The sequence below is a fragment of the Neodiprion fabricii genome, chromosome 3 (assembly GCF_021155785.1).
Source record: "Neodiprion fabricii isolate iyNeoFabr1 chromosome 3, iyNeoFabr1.1, whole genome shotgun sequence".
Taxonomy (NCBI): domain Eukaryota; kingdom Metazoa; phylum Arthropoda; class Insecta; order Hymenoptera; family Diprionidae; genus Neodiprion; species Neodiprion fabricii.
Genome location: NC_060241.1, coordinates 29484369 through 29507626, shown reverse-complemented (window position 1 = coordinate 29507626; position 23258 = coordinate 29484369). Strand labels below are relative to the sequence as shown.

General features: G+C 39.8%; 2 protein-coding genes across 4 annotated transcripts in view; both read left to right on the top strand.

Moving 5' to 3' along the window:
- Positions 1–19436, top strand: part of LOC124177343 — a 30676-nt gene extending 11240 nt beyond the window's left edge. For 2 of the 3 annotated variants that reach the window (XM_046559647.1, XM_046559649.1), the window contains 5 exons: positions 8056–8261; positions 13682–13817; positions 15801–15934; positions 16987–17218; positions 19251–19436. In XM_046559647.1, the coding sequence (XP_046415603.1) occupies positions 8056–8261; positions 13682–13817; positions 15801–15934; positions 16987–17218; positions 19251–19327 (785 nt within the window). In that variant the 3' untranslated portion in view covers positions 19328–19436. The remainder of the gene's footprint in view (positions 1–8055; positions 8262–13681; positions 13818–15800; positions 15935–16986; positions 17219–19250) is intronic. The other variant, XM_046559650.1, reaches the window with a different exon arrangement.
- Positions 19437–20767: 1331 nt separating this feature from the next.
- Positions 20768–23014, top strand: LOC124177336 (tRNA (adenine(58)-N(1))-methyltransferase non-catalytic subunit TRM6). Its single transcript, XM_046559634.1, has 2 exons — positions 20768–21149; positions 21220–23014. Exon 2 carries the CDS (start codon positions 21253–21255, stop codon positions 22648–22650), a length of 1398 nt encoding a protein of 465 aa, XP_046415590.1. The 5' UTR covers positions 20768–21149; positions 21220–21252; the 3' UTR covers positions 22651–23014.
- Positions 23015–23258: the final 244 nt, after the last annotated feature.

Below are 23258 nucleotides of genomic sequence, written 5' to 3'. Positions count from 1 at the left end.
ACGTTTATTGATTGTCGTACAACGGTCTTGTATATCCGCAGTGTTATACCTATCGTTGAAAAAATCTTAACGGTGGATCTGTCAAATTAACCTGCTATACGTATGATTTTTGAAGAATTCTTCACGGAACCTTGCGTTTGCACGATTTACAAATCGATTTAGTTACTCAGCTGCTCACCGTCAGTGCAATGCGAAATGTGGAAAGAGTTTCTTTGACAATCAGCGGTATTCAATAACGAAGTCGTCAGTCTCGTCATGCGAGATTCCAATCCTATGCATTATACTTGAAGGGCAGTATCGAACCCTGGAGTTCCCAGAACCGGAATCTATCTTGGATGTTGACAGGAATTAGTCTTACATCTTCGTCGTCGGATTGCGATAAAATACCTGCCTTACCCTTCGACATTCCTTCATTGCTGTGAGCTCTGTAAATACCGACGTTCTGACACGTTTGCTGAATGAAGATATGCGAAATCATCAAGGCCGCTGACTCAACCAGAACTTCGTTGTTCGGAACGCCTCATTTTCATGCGGAAAATGTTAACAGACAGTAAATCAATTCGGATACATTCTGTGCATGAAAAACGAATTATAACGTTCGTTCTTTGTTTACATAAAAACTTGTCACGAGATAAGTTCTGCGCTTCGACCCCTTCAGCGTAGATATATATCTCTGTAACGATATTTCGTGTTAACGCTTTTATTCCACCTAGGGGTTCAATTGTGTATGCCGTTATATTTCTCCCAAACAGAGCTATAAAACTGGCGAATAAAAATTATGGGCGTTCGTAAAAAAACATGCGAGGGAAAAAGATTTGTTATATGCAACATGTAGGATTCGTATATATCGTATGTATTATATAAAATTTATGTGGGAAAAATCTAACTGTCGCTAAACTTTCTTGTCGAAAAATCGTCAATAACCGCGAAAAATTTACGAATATGTGCGACACGTGTATAAAATCCATCTGACGTCAAAGTAAACATTATTTGGTGAATAATTTTTTAAACCAGTACACGCAGTTATGAATACAATAATTACAGTGTGGTGAAATCCGAGTTTGCGATTCATCGAGTGATAAAGAAGTGTGGAAATCGTGAACAATGGTTCGTGGAGGTACCGAAAATATAATGCGGTGAAATCGTGAGTGAAAAAAAAGTGCGGAGGTGCGATTACAACTGTATTTATGTACATGTATATTGTATACGTGTACGAGTATATATTCGTCAATTTCTATACACATTTACACACACTCGTGGAACTTAAGCATGCTGGAAGCTTTACTCTGCCAATTTCTTATCGATAAATCCTGGTCGAATGTATGGGAACGAACGCACATATAAACTCGATACAGTGAACGCTCGGTGACTTTCATTCTGAAAATTGTAAGCTGCAGAATAGGAAGAAAATGACGTCGGGAAACGAAGGTAATGAAGCGGGCACCGGCTTACCGTGCGACGAAGTTGAAAAGCCCCAATCTTATTTCTCCTGTTCGATTCGAAGACCTTTGTTCGCTGATCACTCGACGGATGCTGCGTGTCGCGAAATACATATTTCCGTTAACCTATCGTCGATTTTCAAAACGCAACACGGCTTTTCCGTCGAAAAAATTGCCACTAAATCTGTGTGCTTGCAACGAATATTCAAAATTTGTTATAAAAAAATGTTATAACGTCGTTTAGTAATTTTTACCTCATTTGCTTCGGTGGAAGAAAACAAAAAAAAAAAATTAACAATCTTCAAGTGCTAAACAAAACGCAATCCCTTAAACGAAGACTTTCAAATTGATACATATGTATACTAATACATACATCCATATATATATGTATATATACGATACGTATGCATCTATTAATTAAAGCATGGAATAGCTTTTAACCGGATCTAGCAGGAAACCCCGGGAAATGTTTTGTCAATTGGAAACAAAACGAAACAAGAAAGTGGAATGGAAGCACAGCGAAAAAACTTTTCGTATAACTAGACGTGAATAACAGATAAAACACCTCGCCCCGAATCCCCTCAGGCTGCGTAATCCAACTAGCACGGTGTGCATGCAAAAGCAACGTTTCGTCCCCTTGCTTACGCATACAATTACCTTCGCTTCATCCAACATTCGCCTCTTTGAACCTCGGCGGAGGATCCCGGGTTATTCAAACGAAGGTCCGGGTGTACTTTTGCCTTATTTAGCCCCGAAATTTGGGCAAACAGTCGCGATGAAACACAAATGCCAACCATTGAAGCCATAAGTCGAAGCAAGAACCCTTCCTCCTATCATTCTCATTTTCATTACGTGTCACTGATACAATGCGCATGGCGTGAGCATCAGGAATTTCATGAATGAAATTTATCTGCTTAGCTTAAAATTTTTTTTTCTTTATTATTTTTTTTTTCAATCTTATTATTAATATTCATGCTTGCGTCAAAGTTCTTTTACTTTTCCACTGCAGAGTAATGTTCGCGCTCTTCGTTATATCGGTTTGAAAGTTACAAACTATTTTCCAATCAATCTACAACGTGCGGTTAGTCAGCGGCTCGATCGGTTCTACCGGTGGTGAAAATTTAATGCTCATCCCGCACAAAATGGTGAATAGCGAATATCGTCCCTGGATTAGGTGTTCTTGAGCTGCAATCATCATAAATAATACGATGGTGATTAAAGAAGAACTTTCGCTCGAGGTTTTTCCATAGTAAAATGTTTAAAATGAGACTGGAATAAGATCGTCTAAATTCTCTGAGAATATTCAACTGGATATATGTATATAAGGCAATTTGCAATAAAAATTAAAGCTTCTAAACTCGTATATAAGACGAGGGTAAAAATACTATTAAAGTTTTTCCGTTCTACCGATTGGTAGTCGTGACCATAAAACGTACTCGAAATGATAAAAATATTTCTCTGAAATCCTATAATTATAGCTGATCGTAAATTTTCACAACAGATAACATAACGCACCTATACGATGACCGATAAATCGGTGCAAATTAAAACTACCCTTCGAGCGCCCCTTCGTGATGAGCATCCCGGGAAAAATCGTCCGCGCTATGAACTTTGATGTAAGATCAATACCCTCTATAACGCTGTAAATGATGAACGAGCACTCTTTTTTCACACCCTTCTCGTTGACATCCCACGGCGTCAGCTATTATACATGAATTTTTACCACCGAATACACCCTGCTGCCCCTGTTACTTTTAGGTCGTAGCGATCTAAATTTTCGCTGGTAAAATAATTTGGAGCTTGATAAAGAAAGGGGAGAAAAAGAATAATAAAAAGAAGAATAAGCAAAAGAAGAAGGAAAAAAAAAATCCGCTGAAACGGTATCTTGCACGTAAAATGAGAATATAGTCGACGTTTGAGGAAAGGTTGAAGGTATGTATATACCTGCCGTAAGTACATACCTACCTCCCCTCCCGCTCCTTCCAGTATATCCTAATGGAAAATGATGGGAGGCGTACCCTTTTATCCCGAGGAATTTAAAATTCCATGCCACCGCAGATATCCGGCAGGTATTTTGTGCGAACCACTCAACCATCAGCCATGCATGCTTCATGACGTTAGGCTCTAAAGCTAGAGGACGGATACCCGAACAAATTTCAGCCGCGGTCAATATTGTTAAAAATGCAAATAACTCCGCGGCGGGTGCCCCTGTAATTTCTTATCTAACACCGTAACGTTGCGAAGCTGCTGCTTCTTACACTTTGCTCAACGACGAGAGCTGGCAAAGGAGAAGAATATATAAGTATAACAGGATCAAAGTGAATGATTAAAAATGTATAATCTTATCAACAATACGGCTTAAACTTGGCGCTGAATTATGTAAGTTTATTATAATACAAAGAGCCGCGTTCATCACCTCAATTCCGACGCTTAAAATGTTTTCTGATTAAGATGGCGAGGAAGTTGGATTATAATTCCGTTAATCACATAATAAGACCTTGATTTGTGTATTTTCTGAAAGCGGGAAAGTTTTAATTCTGATCCCCTCTTTCTCATCTCACTTTTCCTCTTTATTCCACCTTACGCCGAGTTCCTCACGGCGTATCTTGTTTACGAAATCTGATCTACATCCTACGTACCGACGCAAATGGTAACAACGCCTTCGTTCTACAGACAGAATAAAAAGAAGTGTCGAACCGTGCGTCGCATCGGTAAATGAAGTTCAGTTTCGGCTTACACGCGAACTTTTCTCCATCGAAAGCACAAAGAATTCCGTTTTCAACGACGGACCGATCGCTGTACCTCCATGCTCCTCGACCGATACGCGTCTACTTGCCGATACCTGCAGCGTATTTTGCGTATCCTCGAAATATACGAGGGAGCGTTTATCGATGGGGCGGAGGTGCGGAGGGGTGGGAACTTCTCTTCAAGACAGCCCGAGTAATCCAACGAAATTCGAGACAAAAAAGTTTCCCTCGCGACTACGGTTCGGCACCCACACCCGCCTCGGCCTACGAGAAATTGCAATAAGTGCCGTGAGGCGGGATTCGCTACTTTGAGAAGTTCGCGCGGGCTGCGAGCCGCCCGGAACGTTAAAGGGGAGTTACTACGGCCAACTGCGCGACAGCCGAAAGACGGAACCGCCGATTCTTTCTTTTACGAGTTTTAAGCACGAGAAACTTCCGCTCCTTTCACCCTGAAGCCCTGCCTCTCGCCGGGATGGCGATGCCTGAGTAAATCTTGCCGCATTCCAGGACCCCGCACCGCGCTGTGTACAACTTACACCGGTTCAGCTTTCGGAGTTGATCCTGGAATTCCTGGACTCGCGGTCTCGGCGCGCTTTTCTCCACTCCTTCTTTTTGCAGCCGCAGCTCGCCCGCAGCAGACTAGCGGCTATAGAAGCGTGCTAATTATCCGGAAGTCCGGGGGACATGACGTGGTATGAAGATCGCGGTGAATAAACAACCCTCTGTCTGAGCTGGGCGAATTTCGTGGGCGGCAACCCTTCCTCGGTGGCAAAGAGAAACCCTCTGTGCTTGTATAGCTCGCGCCGTACCGCGCAAAGTGCACGACTCGAGGGTACGTCGAAACAGGGCCCGAGGGATGATCTGCCTCCGTCCGCATACGTCGTCTACCCGCGGCGCATATATTCGCATACATCTACATCTTTGTGGCGAATTTGGATTTGCTCCGAAACTCATTACTAGCCTCCCACCGTTGCTTTTTACGTCGAGTCTGATGCGAGTCGTGCGTAGCATGCAAATGGTTTCACCCAATTCTGATGACCTTGACAAAATTCTTACGGTAAATCGGAGCATTTTAAACGATACACATCGGTTAATTGCAAGATATTTGTTGTAATTTTTCGGACTACGAGCCGTTCAACGATATTTAACGAGATTATACTCGTGTATAATGGGTGTATTTACAACGCCCGCTACTTATACTCCGGGATTTATATAACAGTTTTTTCCTTGCGGTCTTTTTTCGCATTCTAGACTCGGCTTCTCTCCAACATTCTTCGGCGAAATTCTCGGTCCCGAAATACTTACTTCGTGTTCGCTTTGCGAACCTAATCTTTGCCCCAAACTTGACCCCCATTTCGAATTCCACCGAGTTGCGACCTGTGACCTCAGAGATCAAAGAAACCGTGCTCGAATTTTACAGTCGAATAAACCGATCTATCGATGGTACGCACTGCAGTCCTTCAATAAACTCTACCAAATATTTTCCAACGAGTGTAATGCAATATTTTATACCGTAACTGTACCTATACGGTTATCATTCCGCATGTAATTAAATGACTCGACCGAAAATTTTCACGTTATAAGAGAGTTTAAAAGCATTCATAAATTCAGGTCTTTTAGAGCTCGGTCACTCCGTCGGACTTTCGGAGCGGTTCTGCAAAAGTTCCGCTAATCTTACATTTCAAGTATTCGGAGCCCGAACGGTGACGTCAGACACAGCAAATGAGTTAACGATGTCCGTCGACTACATGTTTTTTTAATTTCATTTCTTGTTTATCTTAAAACCTAATACCTCTGATTTCAGGATTTTTTTTTCTTTCCATTTCGCCCGCATTATTCCGCAGGTAGCTCAAACCGGATCGGTGACCTTTAACGTTACGGTAAAAACCAGCGAGAATCATGGGACCTATCGGTGAAGAATACTTAGCGAGACTCGCGTAAAAAATTAATTTTTATTTGCGAACGGGGCTTCGAAGCATCAGCACCGGAAGAGCAGGTGGCAGCTGATCGCGATACCGTGAGAGAATCTTTAAAGATTCAGGAAATGCTTTTAAACTTTGAAATATTCAGCGGGTTTGGAAAGGCACCGTGACTTGGATAAATGTACCGAAGACTGCCCGTTGTAAATTAAATACAGATTGATCGCAATGAATATAAACGATCGCATTAGATAACCTCATGTATACCCATACCCACAGCTTATATATAGAGCCACGATTGGTATATATAGGCGAATAAGCACGAAGTAGCGGGCAATGCTTTATCGAGAGGAAAATAAAGGAGGAGACGAGGACCGGGAAACAGGATCTCTTGAAATCGGAAACCCCTCTAAGTAAACTCATAAATAAACTAAACCAATAAGTAATGACAGCGGAGCTCGCCCGGGATCCCCTCCCCGCTCTTCTCTTCGCCGCTCTTCTCCACTCCTCTCAAAACTCCCGTGTAACATTCTATACTTGCGACACGGGAGAAACAATTTAAAAGCTTCGTCACCTGCAGCTTTACCAAGCTTCTTGGGTACAGGAAAATTACGGCGCAGCTTAACGCCTTTACGAGACTACGTAATCGATCCTAACGAATATTAGATGCCGAGGGCTTGAACAATTTGGGAAAATCGTGGACAAAAACGAATGAGTCGAAGAGGGATCATGTAGGAGAGAAACTACCGCTTGCCAGATTCCCTGATACCGTATTCCCATCGCATGCCGATCGTTCTAGCCGCTTTTTTCTACCGTCGACGTAGGTAATCGAGCGACCAGCGATTAAGAAGGTACCATCCAACCCTCAATGGCGGACTAAAAAAATACTTTTTTCCTTCGCAGCTGTATCCGCAGCGTGAGAAACTGAGAAGCCATAGACAACAGCTACGGCAAATCAGTGATTAATTGCGCGCATTTCGGAAGATCTGTTTTTACTATGCATCGAAAAAAAAACTAATTCGATTCGCAATAAATATTGTCGCTTTGACGGATGTTCGTACAGCGACACGTCTCGCAATACAACTGACAACCAGGAATACGAAACATAAATTTTTCGGGGAACCAGGTAGATTGCGTCTATCGATTCGAGGGACAGATTTCATCTTTTAAGAAATATAACGCTGAGGCTGTGCTTTTCCTCAACTTTTTCATATTTTTCAAGCTTGCAATATTCGTCTATCCCTAATTCCTCACACGGCTCGATCAGAAGCAAGCTATTTGTGTTCTATCGAAAACCTTGGTTTTCATTATCGCAACTCTATCTTCTAATCTTAGAAACGAACGGTTTCCGTCCAAACCGCCCTTAGACACGTTCAGGGAACGCTTCGGCAAAGATCACTCAATTATTTCAGCATCGAAGAAAAAAAGGTTGTATTTTTTACCCACACGCGACGAGTCGAAAACCCCGTATTCGCCCGACTGTCTCCGGGGTCCCAAACTGTCGTCATAGGTGCAAACGTTATACGTGTGGATGGTACCAACCAGTGAGTACATGTGTATTCTTCGGGGGGAGCGAGAGAAGGCGCGTTCTAAACTTGGTGACACGTTTCATCGAGGTCCTCGAAACTTCTGACGTTGGATGAAAATCATATTGTACCTAAGGAACACGTCTGTCATTGGGGCGCGGTTCGAGAAGTAGAAACTCTGCAGTTCTCCTTTATACGATATGTCAGTTTACTATTTTCATATGAAACTGGGTGTGTGCCCACGTAGCAGATTGGAACATCGGTCGTGCGCGAGTCTCTGCAAAACCGACTTCTAGGACATTTACGATATTCCCCTGCACCTGGGGCTCGCCCTGAGTCGGTTCACCCGCCGGCCGTATAACCGAAAGCGACTGGCCGTTCTTCCGCATTCAATCTCCAATTTCTAACAGCTATCTTGTTCCAGGAGTGCGAGGCTTGCGAGACGTATCGATAAAAATACCTCTAGCGGTCGCACCTGGCTCCACGGTTACTATGACCTGTCAGTATGACCTAGAAGCGGATCTACTCTATACGGTCAAGTGGTACAAGGGGCGCAAAGAATTCTTCAGATATGTCTTGAAGGAGCTGCCGCACACTAAAGTCTTTCCTCTTCCGGGTGTCAACGTCGACGTGAGTATGCTTTGTCGCCTTATACTGCCTGACACGAATCCATATGCATGCACCCTGCTTTTTTTGCGGGTTCCTTCCTCTTTATGTCTGTAGGGATGATATTTCAGATTATCTTCAAGGTTCCGGTAGGCGGTGTGCTTGTAAAAATCTCTTGCGAATTCCCCTCAGCTTTCACTGAATCGTTTCTTGAGATACATTTTTTTCGTATTTTGATATATATATGCATATATATATGTATGTATCTTGCCGAAATCATAGAAATACGTATACATATAGAGTGTCATTTCCGACACGGTGATATCCGAGGATAGAAAAAATACACTTACTGAACGTGCACTTTCATCACGGTTTGATTCAGTTTATACAGTACAGGTCACCTTATTTCTCAAGAACTCTGTAAATATTTAAGAGAAATTTCAAATCGTCAATTAATCGATGATACTTTTCTGCCACTTTCTTCTATAAGCTAGAATAGTTTTCATGTATTAACACGGGTTAAATAAAAGAATGTATCTTGAAAACTGTAGCAGATAAATTGAACAGTGTGAAAAAGACATCACGCAATAAGATATTTCATCGCCGAGTATTATACATGCTAAGATCTAGCTATATTATGGAAAGCATCTAAAAAAAAATTATTTGATAAAGTGACCCAGTTAACAAAGACGACCCCAATATATCAAATATTACACTATCTGCAGAATTCAGAGAAGTTTAAATATTCCGACGCTTTACATCGAACAGTCATTTATATTTTCGACCCTTTCAAATTGTCGAAGCGTATTAACGATACCGACGTGCGCTAAATGTGCGGATACTTAATTGTATAAGCCTCATACAATATCAATAGGCTTGGAGATGAATTTTGTGTAAATGCAGATGAGGGGAGGTGGGAGAAGGGCTGAGGGACGTCGAATCAATTAGCACGACGGGATTATGCGTGTCAATAATTACCTCTGCAGGCCATTCTACAGAATCGACCTGTTTTGTGAATTTGCGTCGATATAGATTGGCGCGTGTGTATGTGATATAGATGTAGATGCACGCGCGGTGGATACAAAATAATAATCAGCTCTGCGGTATTCGCGTCAGGTTTTGTGGTTCAGCGGTATAATTCGAGGCGATTAAAATTACGCCTGTATTATCGGCACTTATGATGCCTGAATAGCGTTGAAACAGGTGGATCGTGTAAAGTTGAACAGGGTTAAACTTGGGCAATAGACGATACCTGCCCGTTTAACTAACGTCACTCTTGGAGATGGCAAGGGTATAGTAGGAAAGTTCGCTAGACACGTTGAAAAGATTTATCGTTGCCACCCTGACATTCGGGAAGGTGTATTGCCTGTACGCACACGTAGGCACGCCGAGTCCCTGAGTAACGAAGAAAAATTGTACTGGAAAATATAAAGTCTTTATTGGTCTTTCAACTCCTGTTACGAAAGTGTAGAATACAGGTCGTGACGCAGGCTTAGCCGCCTATTTATTATATTCGCACATCGATTATCCAGCGTTTATGAATATGCGAAACTCGACTCGAGCGCCTTTATAACATGCGGCTCGCCTCCTTAACCCGTGTAAAATGTGTATTGCAATATACATGAAACCCCGCGTCTTAACCACCTGCAGTATATCACGCGGGCAGAGCACCAAGTTTATTGAGCATAACCGTCACCGACTAATGAACGATCCTGTAATAGAAAATGAGCTTCTGCGCTGAGTGAGGACTGACTCGTGTCAGCGAAATTATAAACGATTTCCCGCTGGATTTGTTGCGTCGGAAAACAATGGACTTGCACCGATTCGAAGGTAACCACACAACAAAGAGAATTGATCGTTTGATAAATGCCCCATCACTGGCACTAGATTATTAACTGAAATTTCGAGCGTAAATTATATTAGCCATTATATGTAGACCATATCGAAATTTTGATAAATTGCCGTTTATGCCGGTATGACTTTTGCTATCATACTACAACTACTTTTATTATCGGGCCACACACGGGAACTCGGATATCTAACAATTTTCACGCTCTGTAATTCGGTCTGTACCTCGACCATCATTGTTCGTAACCTGTTCACCGTATACGAATTACCAGTTACTTTTAAAAATGTCGTGAAGAAAAATTGTCACGCTGGCATTAATATTCATTCGTACCATGTCATGAATAATTCGTTGAATGTGATATGCTACGAAGTTGGATGTATATTTAGCGGACACTCGATGAGGCGGCAGTGTAACAAAAATTGTTCAACAACCAAGCACGTATAGTGCATAGTATTGATCCCAGTGGAAATATCGCATCAACGATCAGCATCTCATAAACAAAAACACTTAGGAAATACTGACTTTATTATAACGCGATAGTTTGTTCGTCATGATCGTGCTCGTATTACAATTTTTGGAAAGACGGCAAGAAATTTTCCTTCCCATCTAATTTCTAAATATTGTATCTTTGACGTGTGCAATATAACGAGCACATTTTAGCTATATAAGACGAACAAGACGGATATTGCAGATAAAGGGATTTTTCGTTCGCCCTTGCGCGTACCTTGTATGCAGAAAAATCGACGCCTCGTCGATTTCACGCGGCTGAACGGATTTAAGTGCAGAATAAGGAAATAGGTGTTGATCGAAGCCAGATCGAGAACGGGAGTCGTATATCATACATGCATCAGGCGGATCTTCCGTTGGCCCGGTTCATTGTCACGTTTTCTATATATGTACCAGATCCGAAGCTGTAAATTCACTCCTCTCGCTCCCTTTTCCGCAAGGAGTTTCGAAAGGCGGCTCCCGGCAGAAAGAGATTCCACTTCACCACCGCAGTTCGCGTATTCAAATCGGTGTTCGTACATCATCCGTAATATTATCAGTTTATGCTCGCTTTTATTCCTATAAAGAACGCCTTAGCTCCTTCCCTCTCGCGAATACTCATCCACTATATTTTTCTCAACTATCTCTCGAGTATTAAATTCACGCCGATCACGCCGAAGCAGAGGCTCGTCTGCCAGAGCACTATTTATCCGATTTATCCGGCTATACGGTGTACACCTGCATCGCGGGTTACATCAAATCGGTAAATAAAAATGATACAGTTTAGGCATTCGAGTTATCAAATTTCAAGCTTCGCAGAGTCGCATAAGTTAAAGCTCTGATCCTACCGTATCCAACAAATATGGTGTCAATATTTATTTCGGAATCATGATAACGAGCGCAAATCTTTCTATCTGCCTTCTTCTTTTTCTCCTTCTCTTTCTCTTTCTCTTTCTTCTTCTACTTATTCTTCTTCTTCTTCTGTTTCTTCTTCCGTTTCTTTTTATTTCCTTTAACCTTTTATCCCTAACCTCAGTCTCAAGAACGTGCTTATCTCCCCTCTGTTTGTACTCAAACTAGATAACAGTTGGGTCAGGGACATTTCCACAGCATTGACAACCCAATTAGATTCATACACACCAATGCTGTTTCACGCCAACGAATCTTCGCACGTAACTTTAACCCAAAGACGCTTTTCTCAATTTTTTCGCGATTTTTCTTCACCGTTTCGGTATGAATCTTGTAGCTCTTTTCATTTTTGGACTCTACCGCTACTCGATCGTACATGAATGATGAAGTTAAAGCGTGTGAGCTCCGAAAATACAGCGAAGAAAGAAACGCGGCTTGAATGTGATTTTTTTCATATCTCGTAAAAAAAAAAGACCAAATTGATATTTCCCGAGTGATCGTTGGACCGCTTTCGTTTCATCATCTACGATTACAACAACGTCAGGCAATATTTTTCTCAGCACGAAGCTACCAATCTCGGAGAATAAATGTATTTTTATGATCGATTTCGGACGAGTTCCAGGTCAAATATTTTCCGTCCCATAAAACAGGGTCGTAATTTCAGATTGGGATTCTTGAGATTCAGGAAAAGGAGATCATTCCGCGCCAGGATGTTTAAATCTTGAAACTGAAACTTGCGTTGGTTCCATTACAAGCGTCTAGTCCGGATTAAACTTCCGTACAGTTTCAATTTTATTAGAAACCAAAAGTATATTCAAATCCATGCTTCGAAGTAACGTTTTACATGCATCTACGATGTATCAATTTTTCGCACGATTCATTTTACATTAAAACGAAAGTACAGGAAGTGAGTTAGGTATTATAATAAAAGCGTGTATACACATCATTGAGAATAAAACGAAACAAAAAAAGTTTCTGAAGTTGAGAAGTTTTTAATGCCGGACCAAAATCACATTTCGCAAATGCAGTTTGTGCCTCTCATAACTCCGGTAATTGTGATTCTATTATAACTTTAATGCCGGCCGGCTTGTACGAGGATATATATACCCAATCTCCAGGCGCGACTTTTATCCATTCGAATATACAAACATCGTGCTGCGAACTCTGCACGGCCCGATGCGCGCAATCGAAATTGCATTGAAATTAGAAAATACAGATTTCGGAGGTATACCGGAGGAGATAGAATCAATATTATACACTCGCGGAACGAAAAGTGTGAATAATTAAAGTTTGGAGAATCAATATACACACAATCGGAATCGTACAGAGTGTCTTCACCAAGTTATTGACAAACCTCACGCAACGTTTGCCGGAATTAAACCCACCCCTCCTCTTCCCACCGAATTACATCACGTCGTACACATCCTGTGTCGAAAAATTGCTCGATAATTAATAATTACCGAAACGAGAGAAACGACGTAACGCGAACTGTCGCCGCAGGTAACTACGATTACCTAACAAGTTAATTGTGTTTTCCGAGAATCTAGAAAGCCTCTTGTGAGGTAGGATTTTTACAGGATGCAACACGCGATAGGCTGCTTCAGATTATGCTTCCTGTTCCTCTTTCCCAGCGGTATAACCCGCACATACGGTTGGACGTGTAATACCACGACGGTATAAGGTATACAGTCGGTATCCGTGTACATATAGGTGATTCTGAGAAATCCGACGATGTAGCGGCATCCATACATATGCTACATACGTAATAAGTAATACGACGTATATTTTATGCAAAGTGAAAGACACTCGCTGTTACTCCTGCTTCTGCTTCTGCTTCTGCCTCGGTGTCTTCCACGTCACGACACGCGCCCTTCCTATTTCCTCCTCGCCTTTTCTCTTCGTCGGCTCTCATCTTTCGACCCCGGCGCCGCCGACTGTCACTCCGAATCCTCCGAATCCTCCGAATCCTCCGAGTCCGCCGCCCCGGAGATCGGGGGAAATTCGCAAACGCGATATGTGATAAACAACCGAGAGTGCGGCGCCGTTCACGTCCGAGAGAAAGGCGGGATCGATCTTAGAATTATGTTAAGGAAACGTCTACTGGGGTGGTGATGAGTAAGATAAAGTAACGGGTATTTTTGTTATTTACTCTTTATCTTTTTACTTTATTCATTTTGTTTTCTTTTTTCTTCTGTTTCAGACCGCATTGAGCGACTCGCATCATGTTGTCCTGCACGACGTACAGTCCGATCTTACTGGCAAATATCGGTGTGAAGTATCCGCTGATGCACCGTCTTTTCACACGGAAATGGTATCCAGCTACATGCACGTTGTCAGTGAGTATGCCTTGTCGATTTAGATTTTTCATTCATTTTCAACTGTGCCGAGTCATCGTGAGAAATAGAGTTCACTGAAAGCTCAGAACCCTCATTCATACTCCGTAATACATTCGCTTGTAGTCAGCAGACATTTCCACCGGACAAGTTTTGTGCCGTATAAGCAAAAACTGCGATTATCTGCAAGTTCAGAAACTTTGTTATAATATTTAACAAGGTAAGTAACCGCGTAAGAAATGTTAGAAAAAAATTATACGTGTAACTTTAAACCTGCAACCCGCATCCGAATTTTATAAAACTTTTTTGTTAAATTTACATACCGTGTTTCATCCAATATACAAATTCGTTCGAATTATCGCATATTATCTGATATAAATTTCGTTAAAACTGTTACATCCGTTTATTGAACAGAAAATTTCGAATGTGATTTATACAATGTTTTCTGCCCATCCGGCTTCCCACTGCATAAGTCAATGAAAAATCGCCAAGAATTTATCTGCACTAAAAAATATTGCAATAACACCACGGTAAAATTCACATTCTGCGAAGTACCATCATCTAAAAAAAGCCGGCTGGAATGAATTTCCGCATTGCATGGTAAAACAGTGAGAAGTCTTACAGGAGATCACCCAGATTATCAAAATCTTCTTAAACTCAACGGCATACCATGATCTCCAGATCCTATACAAACACTCGGATTATTCTTATCGTATAAAAGTAAAGGTAGTACTCGATCTGGCGAGTTGTAATGAATGTGTGAGAGAAATCCATTTCCTTGGTTCCAGCTGAAGTCCTTGATAACATATGGGGCGTGTCCGGTCATTCATAAGTAAAATGGCAAACGTCTCGGAAACTTGAGATCGAATCTGGCTTTCGACCCGGAAGAAAAGCGCTCGAGATTTCATGAAATTCTTTGCTTTTTGCGGTCATGAATTTTTCACCATTTTTCGACAATACAGCCGTTCAAAAATATTTAACGACCTACAGAGGAATCATTAGTCAAATGAATCCTGTATGATATTTTCTACATTGTAGTTTTAGTCGGGCCTATTTATCGTCGCCCGCAGAGAGTCGTAATGAGATGAAAAAAACGTCGCGTGAAAATGTGAGTTTCTTTCGCGCGTTTCTTGAAATTTTGTTTTTCCCTATACATTTTTTACGCCCATGTGCTGCAGTCCTTCATCCCTCGCTTCGGGTAACCCTATTTTTTGCCACCATTACCATATAGTAAATTCGCCACTGTCTGCAGCCGTAACTGTTACAATGTCACATCTGGTGCCAACGGTACCGTAAAAAGCTAATGTAGTTCGGTCCCATGAGTCGAATTTGCCTGAAACTAGGTCATTATAGTACCGAGGTGAGAGCAATTCCTTTTTAATGACCGACTCCTGAAATAATTACCACCCATAAAGTATGTATTACAAATACATTACTGGACGTCAAAAATTACTGATTTCACTCTCATTATCACTATTATTATTAATGTTATTCGCGCCTTAGTAAGTAGGTACATTTATTCATGAACGATGCCACTACTGCTGTTCTTTTGAAATAAACCTTCCGCTCTTCCCTAAAAATATGTCCTTGAAGCAGAACATTTTGTTATCTGTGGACTGCGCATGAAAGAACAGCCGATGTAACGTGAACCTGAAATCACCATAGTAATAAAGCTTTATTATACCAATAATGTATTACATCGTAGCGTTTTTTTAATACCTTAATTCAACGTTTGCCCATGAATTGAGCGTAAACTTGAAAGTCTTACGGCCTTATCTGTAGGAGAAGAAGCAGCCTTTCAACATTCGCGTATCGGTTTTTATCCAGTAACTTCAACTATCGGATGAAAAAAGTGAGTCACGAATTATTCGGTCAGAATTGCTCCCGTATTCCGTTTTTTGTTTACCCTATTTCTCCTCTCCTGTTCATCGTTTTTACTCCATTATTCAGTGGTGCTTGTGAATTTGAAGGACCGAAATTTTCCAGACCTACCGGAGGGGGATCCAGAGATTCGCGTCGAGAAGATGAAATACGCTGTCGGTGACGTGGTGCGTGGCAACTGTACGTCGCCACCGGGGAATCCCCCGGCCAACGTTACGTGGTCCGTAAACGGATTACCGGTACGTATCTTTGAGCGGTTCAAACGTCGTGCGGATTGAAAGGCCGCGGGCCGCAAGCCTGGGTCGGGGGTCGTGATGCTGGGCTGCGGGGGGAGACAAAGAGACACGTATCGATATGCTTCGAATTTCATAAGATTCATTGCAAACTCTGATGAGGAGAGAATGTCATGCACAATGTTCAAATGTAAAACAATTAATAGAGTTTGGCCATGACATTTTTATAAATTATGATCAAAAGTTGTATGTAGTGTACGATTTTTTATTGCAATCAACGACACTGACTTGTTACCTAGCTTGATCTAATTATTTTTCCTATTTTATTTCAGGTTTAATATAGCTAAATATCTGTTTTAAATCTGCCTGCAGACCAGAAAATAAACGCCATAAAAAAGAACAATTTTTCAACTCTCTTGTACGAAGTCTTTGATTTTAAAGAAAAGTAGATAGCTGAGGTTACATATTTCTACAGTAGAGCGTCGATTATCCGAACTAATTGGGGCCGGGAACCATTCGGATAACCGAACAACATGAAAAAAAACCGTTGATTTGTTCAATGTAGATACATACGAATGTATTTCAAACAGACGAACTATCTTCTTATTCTATACATAGTACTTTTGGTCAACATTCCTAACGCTTACGTAATAGAGAGTGTATAAAATATATGTATTGAGAAACAAGTGTCTATACTAATATTAATATTTTATAAGTGGCAGGTGTATGTACATATTTGGTTTACTCCTTTGGAAAAAAGTGCACAATTTTCCTCTGTTTTACAACGGAAGTTTGGCCTGTCATTCGAAAAACCAGGAACTAAATAATCTTTCGGATGATTGACGTTTCGGATAAATCAAATCACCATCCGGATAATTGACGTTTCGGATAACTGATGTTCGGATAATCGACGCTCTACTGTAAATTGACAAAAACAAAAAACGCTGTCCATTTAAGTGTAAATTATAGTAAATTATACGTGAGGTTGAAGAAAATGTAGACGTATGAATGTATACGCAAATCTATGTAAACATGTCGATGTCTAATCGTATGTTCAGGTAAATTCGAGTTACTCTCGTTCGTCGCCATCTAAAGCGGAAAATCCGCTGGTATCGGTTGTTGCTGGACTGGACTTGGAAATTGCCCCGGATAGTTTCAACCACGGGAGACTCCACATCACGTGTCGAGTCAACGTGTTTGATTTGTATACAGCTGAATCCGAAATATTCGTAGAAGAGGAGCGCCCAAGATTAGCATCTGTTCTCGGAACTCGCGAATCATCCTACACCGGTAATGTTATATTCCTGATTATTTTCAGAAAGTAGAAAGAAACCGGATGAGAAAATAAAGAAAAATAAATGTGAATAAAATCAATTTCCATTCACAGCCAAGCTATTCAGTAAGTAATACGTTAGAGTTCAATTCGTAACGAAAATAAATGCAAATGACTTTTTTAATACGTAATTTTTCAACCTTTAACGTCTACTTAGTTTTCGCTTACCGGGTTTTGATTGCGTTGAATAATTAATCACTTTTGAACTAAAGGATGCCAAACTTAGCGAGCTCTTATAAAATGATCGTACATTGATAACGAAATTCTCTACCATTTTCTGAGCATTGTGAAGCCGTTCTGCGGCACCGTTATACCGGAGATTAATGCATTCCACAGGCTGTAATATCTGAAAAACTTTATGTACACTTTTCAGCTGTATTAAAAACACGTTTCTAAAGATTTTTAATGAAAAGTTCTCTCGTAAAATTCAAAGGAATCAGATATCAACGTGTACGGTAGCCGCATATAATTGAATAAAAAAAAAAACACCGCAAATCAGGATTTCTTGTACTAGTTTATACAGTAATAGTCCACCATGACTACCGTGAATATTAAATCTGTATGGTCCATAACCCGGTGAAGTCATCACGTGAGGAAATGCCAGAATTGACCCGATAAAAGAAAAAGTGGCTAAAAAGAATGAAATTCTGACCCTCGTCAATTGCAGGATGTTCCAAGAAGCCCAATTGAGCCAGTTACGAAATAAGTCTCTCTCAATTCTCTTCATTCTTTTCCCGTTTTCTGCGACCGAAATAGCTGTATAATAACTCTTATTGTCCGTGAATTTACATGTGTTAAAACCGAGAAACAATATTTCCAGATACTTAACCAATACCATGAGAATTGTATGTATATAAATACATCTTTCACGGTACAGCATTGAATTTGCAGTTACGTATAAAAAATTTTAATACCCTGCCGGTGACTCCAAATAATATCGGATCAATTAATGTTCTTGGTAACAAGGCAAGCCAGTATATAGCTTGTTCAATTAAATAATCTACATGTATATTATACATACGTACGGTTTTACAGGTATTAAAAACTTCGGACTCGGTATAGTACTAATTATAACTTCATCTCGTGTTATTAATTAGTAAAATAAATAAGCTGTGAGATGTGTAACCTTCCGTTTACTTCGAAATGGTGAATAACTTTTTCTTGCATACCTTACGCGGTTACAAATTCACTTCGGCGTTAAAATTCGTTGGTTGCGATTAGTTGAGGCTTGTACTGATGAATAAGATTACGTCCTATACACTCCTATGTCAGCATCCGGTAATTAACTCGTTTTTTTAATCATCTATTGTATTTCTTCCAATTACCCAGTCCACAACATTTATTTTGGTATGTAGTGGCATTTATATATTGCCGTATATTTTATTTCTATTTATTCTTCTATGATTCCAGTTCCAGTGCAAAGTAATTATTTTTAAAGTTTCTTGATATTTTTCGGTAAACGTTTGGAAGCGCCTCATACAAATCCTAATCATCCTAATACAAATGTAATGATATTCAGGTAAACGAACGGTAGTTTTCAACCAATAATATTTTGATGACAATTGGATTTAATCCGATTCCAAACGGAGACTAGATCTTTACCGTATATCTTTTATTTCCTGCAATGACATGATTAGTCGCAGAACTTATTACATCAAATTGTTAAGAAGTATATAATTCAATCTATTTTTTCATACAAAGTTAATTCAGGCTTTCATGATTATAACACTTCTACTTTATTAATTTTTTTCCTTAGGCACCTTTATCACGGCTGTGTGTCAATTTAAAAAGAAGTTATTAGTTTTTTACATTTTACTTAAAACCGGTTACGGTGGATTTAACAAGTTTTTAATGTACACTGCTTAGTTCATGTAATAACTCTTAACGGGTACTAAACAACCGTTATAATGCTGAATCCGTAAACTCCGATCAATAGATTGTGATTTGAATCATAAGTATGTCGAATGAAAAAGTATAACTTGATTTCAGGAAAGGCCGGACGAAGAGTTGAGCAGTGGATTTTCATGGTAGCAGTAACGAACCTACTGTTATACAGCCTGAGATAACACCAAAGAACGTTCAGTTGATTTTACGCGTTTAAGTGTACTGGGAATGAAGAAGTAAATTGTTTGTAAAACTTTGAAAATAATTAAAAACCCTTTTGTTGAAACATTATCGTGTGTATGTTATTCGTGTAGATGTGTAGCACTGCCGGAAGAGCCGTGTAGTGGCATTGATTTAAATAATGTAACATACACCTACGCGCCATTAGAGCGTCAAAAGCGAACAAATTTCTTCCTCAGATTAAGACGACGGGGTTTTTTTTCAAACAAAATGGATACGAACATTCCCTAGTTATACTGGCATTCGTCATCAAAATCGCCCAACACTCGTATACCCATATATTTTCGCAGACCAAAAACAGGACTAGAAGTAAATCCGTTTTGAAATGTCAATTTATTTTTGTTGCATGATATGTTAATGTTAATTACATGTATATGCAATAAACAATGTAAAATACTACATATATGATATTAAATACATAAACTAGAAATACGTCACGCTGCACCGAGTGTACGCTGTGTGTCACGTGCAGAGTTTGTATAATAAAATATTCACATACAATCGAAAATAAATATCGATGTTACGTTTGTGTCAATTTGTAGTATTAACATGAAAAAGAGTTATAGTCAGATAAAAAAATAAAGGTGGGAGGGGGCAGTGGATTTCACATGAAACATTCTTAATGAACGATGAAAAATATATTACAAGTATGTGAAATTTATCAATAACTGACAGCATTTTCACAGGAACTCCGTAAGAGCTTCCTGCGAGCTATGCATGCTGAGTTACAAAGGAGCTCAAAAGTTGCGCCGTGAGAGCTTCCTCAAAGCTGCTATAAGTGTAGCTTCCTCAAAGCTCGCATGAAACTTTTCTTGCTCAAAAATTTCGGAGCGTTCTAGAAGTTCATCGAAATAAGTTCTCTGGGAACTTCGTTGGAGACTGTCTGAAGCACTATGTACGATCACTATATGGTAATTGTGAGTATTGTGACTACAGTTTGGTAAAATGCTGTATTGATTAATTATTGTGACTTTTAATTTATTCGAATACTCAATTCATTACTGAAGTTTGCTTTTGCAGAAATTTAAAAATTACAATCTAATAAAAAACATGCATCAGGTCTAAATGGTTTGGTAGAAAATACAAATCGTATCGGTTATTTATTAAATTCAGTGTTGAATATATACGTCTAAAATGTCGTAGGAATTTTTTTAAACTAGATTTTTAATCCGAACCAATCCAAATGCAATAGGGTTCCATTATCAAAAGTAGACGCTGAGGAAGAAGGAAATGAAGTGAGTATAGAGAGAGAGATGATCCCCGGCTATTGATCATTTGGAAGTAAATAAAGCTTGCTCCTAGAAGTAGGCAATTGTTTTCACATATGAAAAGTTGCCTATCTATCTCCAGGAGCTTGACACGAATTCAATGCAATTCACGCTTTACGTAAACCGTTTCCACTGATTGAGGGTAACAGTCAAACGTGATCAGGTTTAAAAGAGTGAAATCCGAGTATTTGTTATAATATCCCAATGAAGCTATCCTACCGCAAACGTTCTACAAATACGTCCGCAAATAAAATTTTAACTAATTATCAATGTAGATGTTTAAATATACCCGCCTTCAAAACTACAGGACTGCAGTCTTGAAATCGTTGGGTTAAGAACATTGGCAGCGTCGATCCGAGCTTCGATTAGCCCATGGATTGGCCATTGAAGTCGATCTTGTCAGTAGTAGTTGGTAGTAGTCTGTACTCTGTGGTCGATCTGAGGTTACGCTACACCAACAGTTGACGTCTCGTTGGCCTCGCATTTGGAGGTTAAGGTAATCATTTCTCACGTGGATATCTGATTACCACGGACGATAGAAAATATAAACGAACTTCACATTACAGCTTGGAATTTGGTGTACCCAAAGTGCCACCACAATGAACGAGCTTGATGCAGAAGTTGTTAAAGTTGGAGACTATGTTGTCGTACAAAGACAGAATTTCTACAAGCTCCATAAGGTGACGGCGAATGGAAATTTACTACTGGGTAAAGACCAGCTGGAGATGAGTAGTATAATTGGTAGACCAATGTGGACAACGTATAAAATGGAAGCAAAGGTGACTGGGAAGAGATTATACACTTTGCTGGAGACTAAAGAAGTTGAATCGCTATCGAAAGACTTGAAGAGTGTGTTACCCAGTGGGCTAGACAACAGAAGCATCATTGACGACGGAACGTCGCAACAGTTATCAACCGAAGATATTGTGGGATTAAGGGAAGCAGGGAAGTCGAGTAAAGAAATAGTTGGCAAACTGATAGAGAATAGCAAAACGTTTCAGAATAAAACTGAATATTCGCAAGCCAAGTATTTGAAAAAAAAAGAAAAGAAATATTTTGAGTACATCACGATTAGAAAACCTACAATACGGCTAATTCAAGACATTTATTTTCGAATGGATCATCAGAAGATCAGCAGTCTGAGGATGGATACACTAGCTCAGCTCCTTTCTTATTCTGGCGTTAATGCTGATGGGCTCTATATGGTCTATGACAGTGGTTCTCAAGGGTTGCCCGCTTCAGCTATGCTTCATCGCATTGGCGCAGGAACAAATGGTAAACTAATTCACATGCATCCAGGAAATATTCCCCAAAGAACATTGATTCAAGCAATGAACTTTCCCGAGGAGCAGCTGCGTAGAATGCTTACTGTTAACATTTATAGTCTAATACGTATGTATTACCAGGGGACTGAACAATTTCTAGAAGTATCAAAGTACAAAGCAAAATCTGATACCCTGAACGTAGAATGCATTGTATTGGAATCCAATGACTCTGACTTCACAGAAGATGTGGCAAATCCTAAGGTGCCCAAGGCTGAAGCTGAAGTAAAGGCAGAGGGGATTACAGAAGATAATGCAAGCAACAGAGCTGTGAACTCATTCGAAAGCAAAGGGTTGAAACGCAAGCTTAACGATGCACCAAGTCACGAACCACCTAAAAAACCTAAATGGCTTATAGAAACACAAGAGGCTGTTGAGATTATGAAAGTAACTAAAGCTGACGGTCTAGCTATCATAGCTAAAGAACATCCACTTAATATAATCAAAGGTCTTCTGCCATTTTTAGGAATCTCTAGGCCATTTGTTATTTATCATTCATCTCGAGAACCATTACAGGAAACTTACGTCGCTTTGAAGCAAAGATCAGATGTTATTAATTTAAGGTTATTCGCCAACTTCTTACGGTCTCATCAAGTATTGCCAGATAGGACACATCCTGACATTTTAATGAGTGACACAGGTGGATATTTATTGTATGGATATTTAGTTGACTAAGCTTAACACATAAACTTCCACAATACACAGTGATCAAAACACAGCACAGTTGTGGCACTTTTAGTGAAAATTTCAGGCTATTTTAAACCATATAGCATACGGCTGACAAAGTTGTAGAGAAAAACTTTCTCACGAAATAACAAACTGCAAATAAAATCAGTGATTTGATACAAGGTCCAAGTATAACAAAAGTGATTTTTGAGTATATTACAGTACCAATAATTTGTGCAAATCTTATTTGAAAATAGTTTTTGGAGAAATTTCCAGTGCTAGCTTCATGTAATTTAATAAGAATCCATTCATTATATTAAATGACATACAATCAAGATGAACATTTCTTATAAAAGTATAAATATGCAAATTATATCAATTCGGATGAAGATATACGTTATTAGGCCAACTGCATCTTACAAATGAAATCCGTTGTATTGTTGACTTAGTAAAAATTTCAGAGCATTCAATAATCAATCTGCGAGAAAAATAAATTTTGTCAATCTATATGTAAAACTATATATTTGATCCTTGCGTAAATTGCAGGTAACGATATTGTTAATTAAATATCGATACGTTTCGTTAGAGATGCAGGGCTTGCCTGAGACCATACCTCC